The sequence below is a fragment of the Aspergillus multicolor genome, assembly GCF_047715735.1.
Source record: "Aspergillus multicolor strain CBS 133.54 unplaced genomic scaffold BDW74scaffold_4, whole genome shotgun sequence".
NCBI classification, from domain to species: Eukaryota; Fungi; Ascomycota; class Eurotiomycetes; order Eurotiales; family Aspergillaceae; genus Aspergillus; species Aspergillus multicolor.
The window spans coordinates 221,695-233,800 of NW_027395955.1; the positions used below are offsets into that span (position 1 = coordinate 221,695).

The following is a 12,106-nucleotide window of genomic DNA, read 5'->3' on the forward strand; positions in this document are numbered from 1 at the left end:
CTTGTAAACACACTCGGACACCCCAGCCGAATCTTTCCATCTCATGGCTACAACAATCTTGCCCTGTCCCCTCGTTATGTGGGTAGGTAGGTAGGTAAGCACGCCCAAACTCAATCCAACACGAGAATGACAATACGAGATGAGGGTGAGCGTGGTGCCCCTGATGGCGTTGACGCGGAGCTGGGGGCCACAATGAGGCCTCGATTTAGGCTGAGCTGTTGACGGGCCGTGGGAAATATGGTATATTGGAGTATGTGGCCAAGCATCCTTCGCATGTAATGGGCCCTGCAAGACAGAGGGATTGGGGGCAGTGCTAGTAGTGACCGTGCTGTGTCCCGTGTCTTTATCCAACTCGTCTACACGGAACCAGCGTAGTCAATACTCTAAGCCCGAACCCACGGTCTCAGAGAGCTCGCCGTTTTCTTTGGCTCTAATATCTATTCAGTAATAAACTACAGCCTGTCTTTACTGGTACACCTTGGATATGGTCTCCCTCGGGTAAACGAGAATCATAGCTTTGCAACGTGACTGGGGCCGAGCAGGAGCAAGAGCAAGAGGTCCATCGGGCACGCACATACCTACCTTGAAGTGAGGTGGCATGTTTACCCAGCTTCTTGTCATCGGTGTCCGGGTCGAGTGCACCTGCTTTCGGGAAGGGCCTTTAATAGCACAGGACTTTGGTATATTGTCTAGAGAAAGCGAGCCAGGAAGACTAAGATTGCAGCGAGTGCTCTGAGGCAGTATAATGACCGAAAGGCAGACGATCTCCCTTGTCGTGGAGAGACGTTGAGTTGTGGGGAAAAGGGGGTCATTGTATATTCAGGGGTCAAGGCCCATATGTTTGTAAACGAACTGTGGGGTACTTGATCGAGCACGGCCAACACTGGCAGTCTCTAGTAGAAACCTCTTGAGCAGATGCACGGTGTATGGCCTAGCGAATGTCAATTGACAAAACAAAAGAAAGGCAAGACGGCATCCGAGGGTATTCAATGGGTCCGAACCATACCTATCTTAGTAATATCGCCTAGCCCTACACAGATTAGTCGCAGCGGTAATTACCGCTAGCCTGGCCAAGGGTTTTGGAGGGTCTAAGTATAGTCTTGCTGTTGCCCCTATACTGATTCTTGAATATTCTCCAGTTTCACTTGACCGGGCACTGGTTCAGTTGAAACCGTAGCGTCAGTCAAGCCGGGGGAGACACAGGTGCTCAAGCAAATGTTCAACTTCGGCCCATGGCTACTGCAGGCCTTCCAGGCGCAGTATGCTTTCAACTATTTTGAAGGTCAAGAGAAAGACATTGTGCAGCAGACTTATGGACTATCTGACCAGTGTCTCGGAGCGTTGTGAGTGACACAAGCTTCTTTCTTCATAGCTGATCGTGCTGACACAGCATGGCGTCGTTTAGGAACCAGACTGTCCTCTGCGACGGAGCAACAGCAGCAAAAGCAGCAGCTATGTACGCAGACAAATATAGTACGCAATCTTGTAGTCTGCTCTCACGATTTTCTTCGTCTGACATTTACCTACCAAAGCCTGGACCTGGACGGAAATCTCCACACTATGCACGACAAGATGCTCGGGATCTCTGGCAGAGTGGGTAGCAGCAGTCGAAAAGAACTGTGGCAATGACAAGGTCATGGGACCCGGTGGTTATCCCCTGGCGAAGGCAGTTCCGGCTTCCTGGTTGGAGGGTTATGAGTCGGTTTGTTTGCAAGATAGTGCTTTGAATTGGTGCACCCTCAGGATGCAGCAGTGGGACAAGGAAGCAGAGTAAGTAATTCTTAAACGGGCCACAGCCTTGAAATACAAGGCTGATTCCGGTACTCCGGCCAGTGGTGCGTACGACGTCTACTGCAATGCAAACATCTTCGGACCGCCGCCCGAGTGCAGCGACGACTCGACGTTTCCCTCCACGTTTGGCGACTTCACTCGCCTTTATAGAAAGAGTCAGGTGTGTTGGTTCTGTGGGTGCTTAAAAGAAAACGTCGCTGTTGGCTGATTATTGTTTCGTCTAGCTTTGCAGCGAGTGTTATGTTGAGATCCAGAGACGACGAATAATATCGGCTAAGCTTCCTAGAAATGACGATGATGATATCGCTCAGTTCCGTGAGCAGTTTGAATCGATGAAACAATTCTGCGGTCTTTCTCTACCAGTGCCAGCGCCAACCCACTGGTCAAACATCCCGAACTCGGAGTCCAGATCTGGATCGCAGCACGAGGACCAGGATATCCTGAACTTGGGCGATGGTGCGGATGAAGATATGGGCGAGTATAAGTTCGATTCTGCGGAGGAGCTCAGTGATGGGTCTATCCAGCCTCCAATGGAAACAATCAGTTGCCACGGGCAGCTAATCGAGCCGGACGAGGGCGGTCCGCGAGGATGCTTTGCGCTCTCGGATGCCTACAATGTCAGCACCGGTACGATCATAGAGGTAACAGGGGATTACTCCTGTGTATTCGACAGCCCTATATGTCTCCCTCTGCCGTGTGAAATAGTCCAAATCCGCAAAAGACCTACATGGTAAGCGCTCTCATTAACGGTATTGTAAAGAACAAGCGTCGAAAATGCTAATGATGGAATAGTGAAGAGCTAGCTGCGGAGCTCTCGATATCGTTATTCCAGTTGCTGACATGGAACCCATCCATTGGGGGCCGTTGCGATTTCCTGGGTTGGTTCCAGAGGGTATGCAAAGGGTTAGTAACAGCCAATCTGTCGGTCCTGGACTCAAACTCATGAGACGCGCATACACCAGGCCACCGGGAGCTTATCTCAACCAACTGAAGTGAAAGTCGGCTGGAGCCATCTAGAAACTCACAGGTGGTGGTGAGGACAACACAATAGATGGGCAACAAGCAGTCCGAAAACACCAACATCCAGGCTGTGCTGATAATGTGTTGCCATCAGCAGCCTATTATGACCCGAAAACCGCTGCAAGGATCCAAGCAGAGCCAAGGATGAAGCATGCCTTGAAACTAGACTCGAGGTTTGTTGGTAAGCTTCCTGGCATGGCAGAATACTGAGGAGCACAAGTTCTGTTGTGCTGAGAATCACCTCACGACTGCGACACCCAGTAGTTATCCCAGTGGTCTTCGGTGTCAGCCTCTTCAAATTTCTCAATACCAGCTTTAACTCCATCTTTCGTGACCTCTCGCGCAAGGAACCTGAAAGGGCTAGATTTACGTCCATCGTCTCAGGGTATGGCATGGCAAGTTTGCATACGTAGAGCCTCCGCTAGACTGTATCCGGGAGTTAATTGCATCGACTAGGCGCTTCATGGTCACTGGCTTTATGATATCCGTCTTTGTGTGGCGCCTGATCACCCGGAGATCAGAAGTTTCTCGGATCTCTAGCCGCTCGTCGTCCTTCGACTCAAGCGTGGAGTAGTAATCCGGACATCAGTTTGGATTTACCCTTACCTTCCCCTCATCAATCATCTGCAGGTACGCGTCAATCACGGCCCCTAAAGGCATCCGTGATCGATAAGTTTAGCACGCAATGTAGGTGTCATCATAATAATCTGCGATCATGCAGCTTTGGAAGTGGGTTGATTGAGCCCAGGTATTGATCAGGCTGTTCCAAATCTTCATACGAGACAACTATCGGGCGAGAAATACACAAGTTGAAGTACAAAAGAGCTTCTCCATTCCATAGAAAGAGAATATGTTAGGGACATAAACTACTGTTTCCCTTGATAATGTACATCCATTCCCAACCTCCCTATCCACCAAGGCTCAAGTACGAAGCAGTCAGCTAACCTGATCTTATCGAAGAGACAAAGTGGAGAAATGAAGGGAACCCCCATAGAGTTCCTTGATTATTGAGATGGGTAAGGCGGCTAGATGGGTGGATTATGAGGAATTGGTTAGCATTGCTATCATTGTAGTGCTTAAAGCACTCGCTGGACAGCGATTCATTCGCTGCTGATGGACCCCTGATGAGCTCTTGGGTCCTAGCATGCACCTTTCAAAGATCCCACCAGCGACGGGCTTTATTGGCTACCCAGCTACTCTGAAGGGGATTGCGCCTTCCATCATGTCTGTGGCTCAGACCAGCTAGGTATGGTGTCCAGCTCCTAAAGATTTCGTTGTGGAGTGCAGCACAGGAATCAGAGCACCGGCGGTCATTGTAGAGGCAGATGAGATTAGATCCGGTTATTTAGCACTCTGCAGCCATTTCCCCGGGAACCTGTGACTATGCAACTGAACAAGTCGAGTTGCAACTTGCGATTGGACATAGAAAGCACACGTCACGTGACACCGAGGGTCTTCCTCCCGAGTCTTTCGAGTCAACTTTAAAACATCCTCTGCATTCAAAGCGATCAACTAACGAAATGAGTAAATGGCAGCCGCTCCGCTGAGAGATGACCAGCGCATTATACTTCACTTCGTGAGTCCTCCACGGTACTTCAAAACCCAGAGTATTAACCCTTCCAGGATTACGACTGTTTCTATGCCTCCGTCTTCGAGGCCGAGCAGCCTATACTGAAGACGCTCCCTTTAGCCGTCCAGCAAAAGCAAATCGTAGTTACTTGTAATTATGAGGCTCGAAGGCGGGGATTGCGCAAGCTTCAGTTGATCAAAGAAGCAAAACAGGTCTGTCCAGACATTGTCATCGTCCTCGGAGAAGATCTCACCAAATTCCGAGATGCGTCCAAAGACCTCTACCTCTTCCTGAGAGGGTTTGTCTGGGGCGAGAGAGTCGAGAAGCTGGGGTTTGATGAGATTTTCATGGATGTCACGGACATGATTGCTTATAATGCAGATCTATTGAACTTGAATGACTTGGCGCATTCGTTTTTCCATCTGGACAAGGATGATCCTACAGTTGGGTTTGCATTTGACGCCACTGCAGTTTATGGCCCTACTTATCCAGAGAATTCTGGACGTATCGTTCCCGAAGCTGACGCACAACTCTACCTGAGACTCCGCCTTGCCTCTCATCTTGCTGGCCATCTTCGTGGTCAGCTGGAAGACCAAAAAGGTTATACTGCGACGGCGGGTATCTCGACCTCAAAACTGCTCGCCAAAGTAGTCGGCAGCGTCCATAAACCAAACAACCAGACGACGCTACTTCCACCTTACGGCTCAGCAGAAGACTATGACAGCAACGTGCTGAGCTTTCTTGACTCGCGTGAGATACGAGCAATTCCTGGAATTGGTTCCAAACTTTCTCGCAAACTTGTTTCTTATGTTACGACTTCAAACCAAGCCATGGCCGAAGACAAAGTCACGGTTCGTGATGTTCGCTTATTCCGCGGAATGGGCCCTTCGCTTTTGGAAAAGATTCTGGGCGGATCTGGAGCTCCGCGAGACATTGGAATGAGGTTCTGGGGGCTCCTACATGGAGTAGACAACACCCAGGTCGGCGAGGCCCGTGATACACCCACCCAAATCAGTATCGAGAATTCATACGGCCATTTGGATAATTTTGAGGCTGTTCGCAAAGAGATGCTATCGCTTTCTGCTAGCTTGATCCGCCGAATGAGGATGGATCTGACGGAGAGCTACAGAGACCCTGAAAGTAGCGCCTCTCAGGGGCCTGAGTTGCGCGAAGGAACGAAAATTCGGTGGCTTGCCCGACCCCGGACATTGCGCTTGTCTACCATTCCACGGCTGACTCCAGGCACGGACAGCACGCAAGTGCGCAGCTACAGTCGCATTTCGCATTCGGCACCACTCCCTCACTATATTTTCAACCTTGATGACTCCATAGATGCTCTAGCGGAACGAATCGTTCAGGAAACGGCTATTCCCATGTTTCGCAAGCTCCATCGAGAGAGGACAGGATGGAACCTGCGCGTTCTGAACCTCGCAGTAACGAACATGGCCGAAGTGGCGGGCGATGGAAAACACAACAGCGGCCGAGATATCAGCAAGATGTTCCAACGGCAGGAGACGGAACACAAATATAGCTCGTCGGCGCCTATATCCGAAGGGCAAGATACATTCGTCCCACCATCAACGCAAACTATAGCATCAGAAGCCTCGTGGGAAAGTGACGGGGAGGAAGAAAACATGCCTTGTGTACCGTGTACAATCTGTGGTGCGATGATACCCCATTTTGCGCTCCTTGCACACAAACTATACCACTCTAGTTCATCCAATAATTAATCTTAGAACTGCATTGTTCATTAGCGCAAGAGCGCCGCCCAGAGTACGCCCGGAGTAAGCATAAGCCACTATAAATGCCGTTGTTTAGTTGGCGTCTGTACCTAAGCGCCGTTGCAGTGCCAACCATTCCTTGGCTAACAGACCACTCCCCTTTGTTTTATCATCTCCTCCCCTCTTTCTTCATCTGTGTTTTTTCTCTTTCCCTTCTTTCTATTTGTCTATCTTTCTTTCCATATATTTTATCGTTGTTAAATTCGTTCGTTGTCGCTGTTGCCACGCCAAGCCGCCTGCGCCCCCCGTCTCAGCACAGCCTCAGTTTACTCCGTTACCTCCGCCCCGTCTCCGATCAGCTCCCTCAGAGATCCATATCCTCCACAGCTCAGGCGGAGTCGGAAGCTGTCGGGAGAGTCATCAAATTGCCATCAGGGTGTCAGGGTGCTGGAGATCGTTGTTTCACCCTCTCGAGTCCCGCGGAGCGCGAATTCAGTCGAGTCGGCCATTGCATTCGCTGTTGCCTGGTATCCGGTCTTGGTATGCGATGAATTGGAGAAGCGCACTGGATTAATCTATTCGCCCCCTTTTCTTGGACCCTCTTGGACCCCTTCAATCAATTTCTGTCGTTGATCCTGTACGGAGTTTTTTGCGGTCGTTCGTTCATCAAACTAGACTAGCCATGAGGCTTCTCAACCCGGTATTACCCCTGGTTGTTGGCCTCCTCTCGCTGTTCATAGATAGCGTACAAGGTAAGTTTCTCTGGCGATAATATGAATCGCGTGGACCGTGCTAATCTGATTAAAGCCCGATCGCAGGCGCCGAACGCTATCCGACGAGTATCCTCCCTCGAGCAACCGACGATCAAGGCGCCGTCGAAAACGAATCGCGTTGACCACCTTTCACATTTCGATATCACGTTTACGATACGGGACAAGGAGCAGCGGATAAAGCTTGAGTTGGAGCCGAATCATGATATCCTTGCCGACGATGCGTATGTGCAGTACCTCGGCGCGGACGGCAAGATCCATACGGAAGAGCCGATACTGCGAGATAAGCACAAGGTTTTCAAGGGGAGGACGTTGATTGGACGGGGGAAGGGACGGGGGACTTGGGAGCCTGCGGGATGGACGAGGATATACATCAAGGAAGATGGCCCTCGGCCGCTCTTCGAGGGCGTCTTCAATATTCGCGGCGACAACCACCATGTTCAGTTACAATCGACCTATTTACAAAGGAAGCGTTCTCAGGATGTCGATATTCCTAGACAGGACGAAGAGTATATGGTTTTTTACCGCGACTCGGACTTGCTACGAGCTGAGACACCTGGGCGTACGGATCTTAAACGATCTCTGGCGACGGACGACGAGCATGAGCTGGAATCGCGCTGGGACACGACCGGCTCTACTTGTGAGGCTGACAAGCTTGGGTTTAATTCGGATCCTGAGCATCCTGTTTTACGATCGTTCACCGAGCAGAAGAGTAGCTGGGCATCTATGCCAATGGCCGACCTCTTTGGTCTAGGCGTCAGCAAAAGAGATGACATCAATACTGTCACTGGTAACGGTGGTGGAGTTAACTTGCAATCGACGATTGGTGATACGAGCGGTTGCCCAAATACGAAAAAAGTGGCTTTGGTCGGAATTGCGACTGACTGTTCATTTTGGGAGAAATTCGATGGCAAAGACGATGTTCAGTCGTCAGTGGTTAGCATGGTCAACAGCGCCTCGGATGTCTTTGAGAGCTCGTTCAATATTTCTCTTGGCTTGCGGAACTTGACAATCACGGACAGAGAGTGCTCAGATACCTCCTCGTCCGCCGTCCAATGGAACATGCCCTGCTCGCAAGGCAACATCACGCAACGGTTGGATCTGTTCTCCGACTGGCGCGGTGAGCAGTCGGACGATAACGCCTACTGGACCTTGATGAGTGACTGCAACACCGGCGCGGAAGTTGGCCTGGCATGGCTGGGTCAACTATGCAACACCAAAGCTTCTGGTTCGGTTAGCGGGACCAACGTCGTCGTGTCTACTGGTACCGCCGGATGGCAGATCTTCGCTCACGAATCTGGCCATACCTTCGGAGCAGTCCACGACTGCACAGACCAGACATGCAGCTCGAACCAACAGTCCTCATCATCTAATTCAGGATGCTGCCCGCTAAGCACAAGCACATGTAGCGCTGGCGGAGACTACATCATGAACCCAAGCACCGGCTCTGACATAAGCAAATTCTCACAATGCACAGTTGGCAACGTCTGCTCCGCACTCGGCCGGAACAGCGTCAACTCAGAATGTCTCTCCGACAACAAAGGTATCGTCAGCTTCACCGGCGCGCAATGCGGCAACGGTATCGTCGAAGAAGGCGAAGACTGCGACTGCGGCGGCACCGACAGCTGCGGCGACAACGCATGCTGCAACGCAAGCACCTGCAAGTTCACCGACGGATCGGTCTGCGACGACGCCAACGACGGCTGCTGCACCTCCTGCCAGTTCTCATCCGCCAGCACCGTCTGCCGCCCCAGCACGGGCGAATGCGACATCGAAGAAACATGCACGGGCAACTCCTCCACCTGCCCAACAGACACCTACAAGAAAGATGGCGACTCCTGCGGCTCCGACGACCTCAAATGCGCCAGCGGCCAATGCACCAGCCGCGACGAGCAATGCCGCACCATGCTCTCCTCGGAATACGGCACAAACGACACCACCGCCTGCGACAACAGCCAGTTCCCCTCCTGCCAGATCTACTGCTCCGTCTCCGGCGGCTCCAGCTTCGGCACAATCCAATGCATGACAAACTCCCAGAACTACATCGACGGCACGCCCTGCGAGAACGGCGGCCGCTGCCGCAGCGGCTCCTGCGAGGGCGGGAAGTCCTGGATCGAAGCACACAAGAATATCATAATTCCTGTTGTCGCCGGTGTCGGCGGCCTCATTGTCCTCGCTATCCTGGTCTGCCTCTTCAGACGCTGCAGGAGATCCCGGTATACCATGAAACCAATGCCGCCTGTCCCAACGGCGTACGGCGCCTGGCCGCGTCAAATGCCCCCGCAGCAAACGCAGATGCGTGTCCTATCTCGCTCTCCCGGCCCGGGATACGGTCAGGTACCTCAAGGTCCGCCGCCTCAAGGACCCTACCCAAGTCCGTACGGGCCATACCCTGGTCCTGGTCCTCAACGCGGGCCTGGGCCCATGCCCTCGCCGTACCCCAGCTACCCGGATGGCCCGCCACCGGGCTACACGCAGACAGTGCGGTATGCATAGCCGCTGTACAAGGACACGGAGTAAGCATAGATCGGGTTTGTTTTGGATATATCAATTTGATTGGTTGATTTGCATATACTTGCATAATGCGGGCTGGGTTTCGGCGCGCGGGTATACCTTGGTTGATCCCTTGGGTTTCGGATCGTTGCATGTATCTTCTTGTCTTCTTTTGTCAGCTTTTTGGGTACGTCTCCGGTCATAGTTTGAGGTCTGGATTATACTCCGTATATAGCGTCTCATCGTCTTAGGTCTTGGATAAGATAGTGGAAATAAAATGTCCTGTGTTTTCTCTTCTTGTTTCTTTTTTGGCGAATCAATATAAAATGGATTGATCATTGAATGCGCATCCCCTTGCCATATCTGTCAGAGAACCCGTAATACAAGAACCTGATCCTTCCCCCGTCTTGTACACCCCGGCCCTGTTCTGAGAGTCTACTGCCCTTTGCTTTTTAGCTTGTTGTGTAGTACCTCAAATGAGGGCCCTCGAACAAACAGTTGGGTCCTGTTACCATCTCGCATTCTTCCCTCCATTTCTAGCTAGAATCACCCTTTACTATCTTCGGCTTCTGAGAAGGAAATTGCGTGTATTACGGTGGTGTTTGTGAGCCCCTTACTGCACGAAGAGTATATCCAGGTCTATGTTCTCAAGTAAAATAACCCTAAGTCGATTCAGGAACTGCTAAGCTTCTCACAGAACATAGATTCACGTGTGTAGAGGAGCACCGTGAATAACTCCAGTAGTTATGTAATGGATTTGTCAAGTACCTGGTGTCGATAGTGCTCCAGAGTCTCTGGGTATAGGCGCGCCATGCGCTAGTAAAGTGTGAAGTATGCCGGAGTGCAAGGTGTCAAGGGCCTCTTCTACAGCATTCTTGTCACGAATGGTTGGGAAATTTGGGTCCGTTCCGTCCTTCAAAAATCAATGAGATGTTGATTGCTTCTGATTGACTCCAGTAAAGCTGTTTCCCCGCTAAATCCTTTGTCTAAAAATACCACAAGCATATGGGGAAGGCCGCGTTTTGCTGCAACTTCCAGTGGATTCAGTCTCTCGTTCTGGGAGTGGAGTTCATGCTCGAGTAGAAGCTATTGAATGGGATCCTTGGTTATGACCGATTTGATTATGTCTATGCACTGATAGAACTTAGCTCGTTGGGATAACTTCTCAATGTATGTGACGAGACCGGCGGAATCAAGGTACAATATCTCATGCCTGAACAGGATTTCGGCGATGCTATCATGACCGTGGGAAACAGCCACTTCTAGGGGCGATGCTTGATTTTTGGGCTCCCTTGGGTCAGCGCCAGCTTTGAGGAGGAGTCACGGTTGCCCCGTTTTACAGAGAACCCCAGAGCAGTTGCACGTAGGGACCTGTAGCTCGGCTCAGTGTAGGCATTCATTACCACTACCAGCCAGGAGAGATCAGGCATGATCGATTGAAGTGAAGGGGGACTGGACATCCAAGATTCCTAAACCTGTAGGAGAGCTAAGCGCATACATTAAACAGACAACCAAGATATAGACACCGCAAGTAAACAAAAACTCAGTCAATCGGCGCCCACCAATGCCAGGAACAATAAAACAAGAAGTTCAAGCGTGGAATACAGACAGAGCCGCATGAACAACCTCATTTCCAATACCGTATGTCACATGCATATTGACATTCGTGATAAATGACAAACCCCGGCATTAGGATCACTGCCAACAGATACTCACAAAGGCCTCCCTCGTTACACCACCAACGCCCTCGAGATCAAACTCCTCGATCATAGCGCGCAACTCCTCCTCTTCCAGTCCCGTCTCGCCCAGCTCCCGCGCTACACGACGCAGATCCTCCAGGTCGATGTAACCCTTTCCGCCCTCATCGAATAGCTCAAACGCACGGAGAATCTCGTCCCGCGGGTCTCGCTCGAGGATTTTCACAGCGGTCACTGCTTGGAATGCTGATAGCGGCATGAGTAGGTTGGACGGGTGCTGGGGGTTCGTTGTGGGAGCCGCTTTCGGCTGTTGTTGAGACTGTTGTGCTGCGGCTTGCTGTTGGACCTGTGGGCGGGGAACGCCATACGTCGTTAAGAGGGAGATGAGTTCTTGTTTCGGGAGGGTAAAGCCGAGGGCGCGAAATGCAACGCGGAGTTCATGGTAGTCTAGATGTCGGTCGCGATCGAGATCGAAGAGGGTGAACTAGCAGGGTGGAATCAGTTAGCGCATAACGGGGACAACCGCGAATAAGGTCAGCACATACAGCTTCGTTGATCTCTTCACGCTGCTCTTCCGTCAATCGGTTTAATGAGTTCTCTTGTGTGGGATTGTGTGTCTGCGCATGTACTTGTTGCTGGGGAGGTTGCTGGGTTGATTTCGCGGCGTCGGGAACAAAGTCACTCTGGTTGGCGCCTAGTCCGCGTCGAGTAAATGAAGAAGCGCTGAAGGGGATGGTATTCTGGTTTATCGATCGGTCAGGCAGTTTGCCTGGGTTATAGGAGCGTGACCCGAACGGTTGGCCGGAAGAGGCCATGGCGATGGCCCGATGTTATTGCGGTGTTGACAGCTGAGGGTGCAGGGAGAACAATTGGTTGCGGAAGATTGAAACAGCAATGATACATGCGGCCGTACTCCGGACTCGAGTGAAGAGCCTTGAGAAGCGTAGGCGGGGAATGAGGGGTGAATGTCTGGATCTTTGTCTTTCGTTTGCGGTTGCCAGGCAGTTTCGACGCTGAGACGCGACGCGGAGCGGTGGACGGAGC

General features: G+C 51.5%; 3 protein-coding genes across 3 annotated transcripts; 2 read left to right on the forward strand and 1 right to left on the reverse strand.

The window, feature by feature from the left end:
- Positions 1-1,215: 1,215 nt before the first annotated feature.
- Positions 1,216-6,111, forward strand: BDW74DRAFT_174881 (putative DNA polymerase iota; the record flags this gene model as incomplete). Its single annotated transcript, XM_073728153.1, has 7 exons — positions 1,216-1,343; positions 1,406-1,473; positions 1,533-1,770; positions 1,834-1,951; positions 2,016-2,521; positions 2,584-2,683; positions 4,435-6,111. 7 exons carry the CDS (start codon positions 1,216-1,218, stop codon positions 6,109-6,111), a joined length of 2,835 nt encoding a protein of 944 aa, XP_073586914.1.
- Positions 6,112-6,784: 673 nt separating this feature from the next.
- On the forward strand, positions 6,785-9,368 carry admB (ADAM family of metalloprotease ADM-B; the record flags this gene model as incomplete). Its single annotated transcript, XM_073726489.1, has 2 exons — positions 6,785-6,854; positions 6,910-9,368. 2 exons carry the CDS (start codon positions 6,785-6,787, stop codon positions 9,366-9,368), a joined length of 2,529 nt encoding a protein of 842 aa, XP_073586915.1.
- Positions 9,369-10,584: 1,216 nt separating this feature from the next.
- Positions 10,585-12,101, reverse strand: cdc31 (putative cell division control protein Cdc31). The gene is made up of 2 exons (XM_073723467.1): positions 11,608-12,101; positions 10,585-11,546 (listed from the first exon to the last, which is right to left on the reverse strand). Exons 1-2 carry the CDS (start codon positions 11,875-11,877, stop codon positions 11,061-11,063), a joined length of 756 nt encoding a protein of 251 aa, XP_073586916.1. The 5' UTR covers positions 11,878-12,101; the 3' UTR covers positions 10,585-11,060.
- Positions 12,102-12,106: the final 5 nt, after the last annotated feature.

What these genes read in the sequence shown, in the direction of transcription:
- cdc31 (XM_073723467.1), bottom strand. Translation starts at nt 11,877, where the DNA reads ATGGCCTCTTCCGGCCAACCGTTCGGGTCACGCTCCTATAACCCAGGC. An exon ending in GTGAAGAGATCAACGAAGCT is followed by an intron (nt 11,547 to 11,607) that starts GTATGTGCTGAC and finishes CCACCCTGCTAG; the next exon opens with TTCACCCTCTTCGATCTCGA.